This window comes from Salvelinus sp. IW2-2015, unplaced genomic scaffold (genome assembly GCF_002910315.2).
Source record: "Salvelinus sp. IW2-2015 unplaced genomic scaffold, ASM291031v2 Un_scaffold3762, whole genome shotgun sequence".
NCBI lineage: Eukaryota > Metazoa > Chordata > Actinopteri > Salmoniformes > Salmonidae > Salvelinus > Salvelinus sp. IW2-2015.
The window spans coordinates 159,352-166,790 of NW_019945036.1; the positions used below are offsets into that span (position 1 = coordinate 159,352).

The window sequence follows — 7,439 nt, forward strand, 5'->3', positions numbered from 1 at the left end:
ACACGGCACGAGAGAGTTATATGTCGATCATGTTCATCTGGGAGTACATGTGGTGATCTGGTACTAAGTTCAGGATGTTCTAGTTAGTATGGTACTAGTCAGTATGGTGGTACTAGTATTGGTTGGTACTAAGTATGGTTGGTACTAGTCAGTATGGTTGGGACTAGTTAGTATGGTCCTAGTTAGTATGGTACTAGTCAGGATGTTACTAGTCAGTATGGTTGGTTACTAGTCAGTATGGTTGGTACTAGTATGGTTGGTACTAGTATGGTTGGTACTAGTCAGTATGGTTGGGACTAGTCAGTATGGTTGACTAGTCAGTATGGTTGGGACTAGTCAGTATGGTACTAGTCAGGATGGTTGGTACTAGTCAGGATGGTTGGTACTAGTCAGGTGAGTTGGTTACTAGTCAGGATGTGTTGGTACTAGTCAGGATGGTTGGTACTAGTCAGGATGGTTGGTACTAGTCAGTAATGGTTGGTACTAGTCAGGATGGTGGTACTAGCAGGATGGTTGGTACTAGTCAGGATGGTTGGTACTAGTCAGGATGGTTGGTACTAGTCAGGATGGTTTTGGTACTAGTCAGGATGGTTGGTATAGTCAGGATGTGGTATGTATAGGTTGGTACTAGTCAGTATGGTTGGTACTAGTCAGTGTGGTACTAGTCAGGAGGTTGGTACTAGTCAGGATGGTTGGTACTAGTCAGGATGGTTGTACTAGTCAGGATGGTTGGTACTAGTCAGTGATTTTACTTTCAGATGGAGCACTACAAGCTTGACTGGCACGTTTCAACCTGAGGCACAGACCATCTGGTCAAACACCTGCCACAGTGGAGGAGTTTGAGAGGAAGACCGGTGTAGGTGAGTCACCACACGTTTGGGCCACTCAGAACCAAATCAGATACTCTATTTTAATGTTAAGGTTGTCATGGGAGACGGCCAGACGTGACTACCTCATCTAGCTGGTTGAGAGAATGCCAAGAGTTTGCTAAACTGTCATCAAGGCAAAGGGTTGCTACTTTGAAGAATCTAAAATATATTTTGATTTGTTTAACACTTTTTTTGGTTACTACATGATTCCATATGTGTTATTTCATAGTTTTGATGTCTTCACTATTATTATTATTTACTATTATTATTAATAGGTTGGCCACCGCAGGCCCCCGATAGGTTGGCCACCGCAGGCCCCGATAGGTTGGCACCGCAGGCCCCGATAGGTTGGCCCCGCGATAGGTTGGCCCCCGATAGGTTGCCACCGTAGGCCCCCGATAGGTTGGCCCCCGATAGGTTGGCCACGCGGCCCCCGATAGGTTGGCCACCGCAGGCCCCCGATAGGTTGGCCCCGAGGCCCGTAGGTTGGCCACCGCAGGCCCCCGATAGGTTGGCCACCGCAGGCCCCCGATAGGTTGGCCACCGCAGGCCCCGATAGGTTGGCCACCGTAGGCCCCGATAGGTGCCCACCGCAGGCCCCGATAGGTTGGCCCGCAGTCCCCGGTAGGTTGGCCACCGCAGTCCCGGTAGGTTGGCCACCGCAGTCCCGGTAGGTTGGCCACGCAGTCCGATAGGTTGGCCACCGAAGGCCCCCGATAGGTTGGCACCGCAGTCCCCGATAGGTTGGCCACGAAGGCCCCGATAGGTTGGCTACCGCAGGCCCCCGATAGGTTGGCCACCGCAGCCCCGATTGGCAGCAGTCCCGATAGGTTGGCCACCGCAGGCCCCCGATAGGTTGGCCACCGCAGGCCCCCGATAGGTGGCCACCCGAGGCCCCGATAGGTTGGCCACCGCAGGCCCCCGATAGGTTGGCCACCGCAGGCCCCCGATAGGTTGGCCACCGCAGGCCCCGATAGGTTGGCCACCGCAGGCCCCCGAATAGGTTGGCCACCGCAGGCCCCCGATAGGTTGGCCACCGCAGGCCCCCGATAGGTTGGCCACCGCAGGCCCCAACATGTCTATGCTAGATATAAAGGCTGCAGGTATTAATGGAACATGAAAGGAGAGTATATATTTGGCCTGGCGACGCTGTTTTATGCGCTGAATGGAATAGAATGAAGAAAGACAAGGGCTAATGGTACCCTATTCCCTATATAGTGCACTACTTTCAACCACAAGTGCTGGTCAAAAGCAGTGCACTGTATAGGGTGCAACCCTTGTCTTGTCTTCTTCATTCTACTCTTATTTGTACAAAATCATTTGGTCTGTCCACAGGAGACATGTCTAGCATCTCCGGTTCTGACTCGGAGGACGAGGAACCAGACAGTGACTGGGTCGTGGAGAACGTCGAGGCTGCTCCTCTACAGAAGGACGACGGTGTTCTAGAAGCGGAGTCCTTCGGTCGCCTCTCCAACCGGGTCGTGTTCCAGAACTCTCAGGGGCAGTACCTGGCTGTCTACCGCTGTGTTCTGCAGAGCAAGGTGAGACTCGGACGGACTTCTGGACTCTTTTAACACAAAATAATCAGCCTCCCTTGAGAATTGAATGAAGAATGGCTTCTATGTTATATGATTGAGTTACAGTGCTGTGAAAAAGTATTTGCTCCCCTTTTCTAATTTGATCTACTTTTACATATTTTTGATACTGAATTATTATATCTTCATCCAAAACCTAATAATAGATCAAGTGAACCTTAGTGGACAAATAAAACAACAATTATGTACTTATTTCATAAACAAAGTGATGCAACACCCAATGCCCCTGTGTGAAAAGTAATTGCCCCCTTTCACTCATTAACTGGTTGTTCCACCTTTAGCTGCAATGACTCCAACCAAACACTTCCTGGAGTCGTTAGTCAGTCTCTCACATCTCTGTGGAGGAATTTTGGCCCACTCTTCCATGCAGAACTGCTTTAACTCAGAGACATTTCTGGGTTTTCCAGCATGAACTGGTCGTTTCAGGTCCTGCCACAACATCTCAGTTGGGATTAGATCTGGACTTTGACTAGGCCATTCCAAAACTTCATATTTGTTGCTTTTTAACCATTTTCATGTAGACTTGATGTTTTGGATCATTGTCTTGCTGCAGGACCCAGCTGCTCTTCAGCAAGCAGAGCTGCCATGTCTTGGAGCTACCAAGCCGAGCTGCATGTCTGTCATGTCTTAGGAGCTACAAGCAGAGCTGTCATGTCTTAGGAGCTACAATGCAGAGCTGTCCATGTCTGTCATGTCTTAGGAGCTACAAGCAGAGCTGTCATGTCTGTCATATCTAGGAGCTACAAGCAGAGCTTGTCATGTCTTAGAGCTACAAGCAGAGCTGTCATGTCTGCCATGTCTAGGAGCTACAAGCAGAGCTGTCAATGTCTGCCATGTCTTAGGAGCTACAGCAGAGCTGTCATGTCTTAGGGTACAAGCAGAGCTGCCTATGTCTGAGGAGCTACCAAGCAGAGCTGCTCACATGGTCTGAGGAGCTACACAGAGAGCTGTCATGTCCTGAGCGAGCTACAAGCAGAGCTGTCATGTCTGAGGAGCAACCAAGCAGAGCTGCCATGTCTGAGGAGCTACAACAAGAGCTGCCATGTGTGAGGAGCTACAAGCAGGCTGTCCTGTCGAGGACTAAAGCGAGCTGCCATGTCTGAGGAGCTACAAGGCAGAGCTGTCATGTCTGTCATGTCTTAGGAGCTCAAGCAGAGCTGTCATGTCTTAGGAGCTACAAGCAGAAGCTGTCATGTCTGTCATGTCTTAGGAGCTACAAGCAGAGCTGTCATGTCTTAGGGAGCTACAAGCAGAGCTGTCATGTCTGTCATGTCTTAGGAGCTACCGCAAGAGCTGCATGTCTGGTCATGTCTTTGGGAGCTACAGTACAAGCTGCCATGTCTTAGGAGCTACAAGCAGAGCTGTCATGTCTTAGGAGCCTACAAGCAGAGCTGTCATGTCTAGGAGCTACAGCAGAGCTTGCCATGTCTTAGGAGCTGCAAGCAGAAGCTGTCATGTGCTGAGGAGCTACAAGCAAGAGCTGTCCATGTCTGAGGAGCTATAAGCAGAGCTGTCATGTCTGAGGAGCTACAAGCAGAGCTGTCATGTCTTAGGAGCTACAAGCAGAAGTGTCATGTCTGTCATGTCTTAGGAGCTACAAGCAGAGCTGTCATGTCTGTCATGTTTAGGAGCTACAAGCGAGTGCCATGTCTGTCATGTCTTAGGAGCTACAAGCAGAGCGCATGTCTAGAGCTGCAAGCGAGCTTCATGTTTAGGAGCTACAAGCAGAGCTGTCTGTCTTAGGAGCTACAAAGCAGAGCTGTCATATGTCTTAGGAGCTACCCAAGCAGAGCTGTCATGTCTGTAGGAGCTACAAGCAGAGCTGTCCGATGTCTGAGGAGGCTACAAGCAGAGCTGTCATGTCTGAGGAGCTACAAGCAGAGGCTGTCATGTTGTCATGTCTTAGGAGCTACAAGCAGAGCTTGCATGTCTTAGGATCTACAAGCAGAGCTGTCCATGTCTGTCATGTCTTAGGAGCTACAAGCAGATCTGTCAATGTCTTAGGAGCTACAAGCAGAGCTGCCCATGTCCTGTTCCATAGTCTTAGGAGCTACAAGCTACGAGCTGCCATGTCTTTACAGGAGCTTGCAAGCAGAGCTGTCATGTTCTTAGGAGCTACAGCAGAGCTGTCATGTCCTTAGGAGCTATCAAGCAGAGCTGCCATGTCTTAGGAGCTACAAGCAGAGCTGTCATGTCTTAGGAGCTCAAGCAAGAGCTGTTATGTCCTGAGGAGCTACAAGCCAGAGCTGCCAGTCTTAGGAGCTACAAGCAGAGCTGCCATGTCTTGGAGATACACAGAGCTGTCATGTCTGCCATGTCTTAGAGCTACACAGCAGAGCTGTCATGTCTTAGGAGCTACAAGCAGAGCTGTCATGTCTGTCATTCTTAGGAAGCTGACATGCAGAGCTGGCCAGTCTGTTCATGTCTTAGGAGCTACAAGCAGAGCTGTCATGTCTTAGGAGCTACAAGCAGAGCTGTCATGTGTTAGGAGCTACAAGCCGAGCTGTCATGTCTGCTCATGTCTTAGGAGCTACAAGCAGAGCTGTCATGTCTTCAGTTAGGAGCTACAAGCAGAGCTGTCATGGCTTCGGAGCTACAAGCAGAGCTGCCATGTCTGAGGAGCTACAAGCAGAGCTGCCATGTCTGAGGAGCTACAAGCAGAGCTGTCATGTCTGAAGGAGCTACAAGCAGAGCTGCCATGTTAGGAGCAGGGTGCATGCTAGGAGCTACAAGCAGAGCTGTCATGTCTGAGGAGCTACAAGCAGAGCTGCCATGTCTGAGGAGCTACAAGCAGAGCGGTCATGTCTGTCATGTCTTAGGAGCTACAAGCAGAGCTGTCCATGTCTTAGGAGCTACAAGCAAGGAGCAGAGCTGTCATGTCTTAGGAGCTACAAGCAGAGCTGTCATGTCTGTCATGTCTTAGGAGCTACAAGCAGAGCTGTCATGCTCTGCCCTGTCTTAGGGCTACAAGCAGAGCTGTCATGTCTGCCATGTCTTGGAGCTACAAGCAGAGCTGTCATGTCTGAGGAGCTACAAGCAGAGGCTGTCATGTCTTAGGAGCTACAAGCAGAGCTGTCATGTCTCATGTCTTAGGAGCTTACAAGCAGAGCTGTCATGTCTGTCATGTTCTTAGGAGCTACAAGCAGAGCTGCCATGTCTGTCATGTCTTAGGAGCTACAAGCAGAGCTGCCATGTCTTAGGAGCTGCAAGCAGAGCTGTCATGTCTTAGGAGCTACAAGCAGAGCTGTCATGTCTTAGGAGCTACAGCAGAGCTGCCATGTCTTAGGAGCTGCAAGCAGAGCTGTCATGTCTAGGAGCTACAAGCAGAGCTGCATGTCTAGGAGCTACAAGCAGAGCTGTCATGTCTTTAGGAGCTACAAGCAGAGCTGCATGTCTTAGGAGCTACAAGCAGAGCTGCCCTGTCTTAGGAGCTACAAGCAGAGGCTGTCATGTCTTAGGAGCTACAAGCGAGCTGCCATGTCTTAGGAGCTACAAGCAGAGTGCCATGTCTTAGGAGCTACAAGCAGAGCTGCCATGTCTGTCAGTCTAGGAGCTACAAGCAGAGCTGTCTATGTCTTAGGAGCTACAAGCAGAGCTGTCATGTCTTAGGAGCTACAAGCAGAGCTGCCATGTCTGAGGAGCTACAAGCAGAGCTGCCATGTCTTAGGAGCTACAAGCAGAGCTGCCATGTCTGTCATGTCTTAGGAAGCTACAAAGCAAAGCTGTCATGTCTGTCATGTTTAGGAGCTACAAGCAGAGCTGCCATGTCTTAGGAGCTACAAGCAGAGCTGCCATGTCTTAGGAGCTACAGCAGAGCTGTCATGTTCTGAGAGCTACAAGCAGAGCTGTCATGTCTTAGGAGCTACAAGCAGAGCTGCCATGTCTGTCATGTTTAGGAGCTACAGCAGAGCTGTCATGTCTTAGGAGCTACAAGCAGAGCTGTCATGTCTTAGGAGCTACAAGCAGAGCTGCATGTCTGAGGAGCTACCAAGCAGAGCTGCCATGTCTTAGGAGCTACAAGCAGAGCTGCCATGTCTGTCATGTCTTAGGAGAGTACAAGCAGAGCTGTCATGTCTGTCATGTCTTAGGAGCTACAAGCAGAGCTGCCATGTCTTAGGAGCTACAAGCAGAGCTGCCATGTCTTAGGAGCTACAAGCAGAGCTGTCATGTCTGAGGAGCTACAAGCAGAGCTGTCATGTCTTAGGAGCTACAAGCAGAGCTGTCAGGTCTTAGGAGCTACAAGCAGAGCTGTCATGTCTTAGGAGCTACAAGCAGAGCTGTCATGTCTTAGGAGCTACAAGCAGAGCTGTCATGTCTTAGAGCTACAAGCAGAGCTGTCATGTCTGAAGGAGCTACAAGCAGAGCTGTCATGTCTGTCATGTCTTAGGAAGCTTACAAGCAGAGCTGTCATGTCTTAGGAGCTACAAGCAGATCTGTCATGTCTTAGGGAGCTACAAGCAGAGCTGTCATGTCTGTCATGTCTTAGGAGCTACAAGCAGAGCTGTCATGTCTTAGAGGTACAAGCAGAGCTTCAGTCGTCATGTCTTAGGAGCTTACAAGGCAGAGCTGCCATGTCTTAGGAGCTGCAAGCAGAGCTGTCATGTCTGTCATGTCTTAGGAGCTACAAGCAGAGCTGTCATGTCTGAGGAGCTACAAGCAGAGCTGCCATGACTTAGGAGCTACAAGCAGAGCTGTCATGTCTGAGGAGCTACAAGCAGAGCTGTCATGTTTGGAGCTACAGCAGAGCTGTCATGTCTTAGGAGGCCATCTTACGGTCTTCCTCTATGGCAGACTGAAATACAGAGTGGATTAAATAATGTGTCGTCCAAAAAGTTCCTTTTGACTCATCATCCGTAGAACATAATTCCAGAGCCTTGATGATCATCCAGGTGCTTTTGGCAAACTGGAGTGAACTTTTTGGAAGACAAGGGTCTCATTATGTCTGGAGAAAACCAAACACTGCAATTCCAAGTAA

At 49.8% G+C, this 7,439-nt stretch overlaps 1 protein-coding gene across 4 annotated transcripts in view; it reads left to right on the forward strand.

Moving 5' to 3' along the window:
- Positions 1-2,404, forward strand: part of LOC112076458 (tRNA endonuclease ANKZF1-like) — an 11,846-nt gene extending 9,442 nt beyond the window's left edge. For all 4 annotated transcript variants that reach the window (XM_070441327.1, XM_070441325.1, XM_070441328.1 and 1 more), the window contains exons 4-5: positions 759-860; positions 2,205-2,404. In XM_070441327.1, the coding sequence (XP_070297428.1) occupies positions 759-797 (39 nt within the window). In that variant the 3' untranslated portion in view covers positions 798-860; positions 2,205-2,404. The remainder of the gene's footprint in view (positions 1-758; positions 861-2,204) is intronic.
- The last annotated feature ends 5,035 nt before the right edge of the window (positions 2,405-7,439 follow it).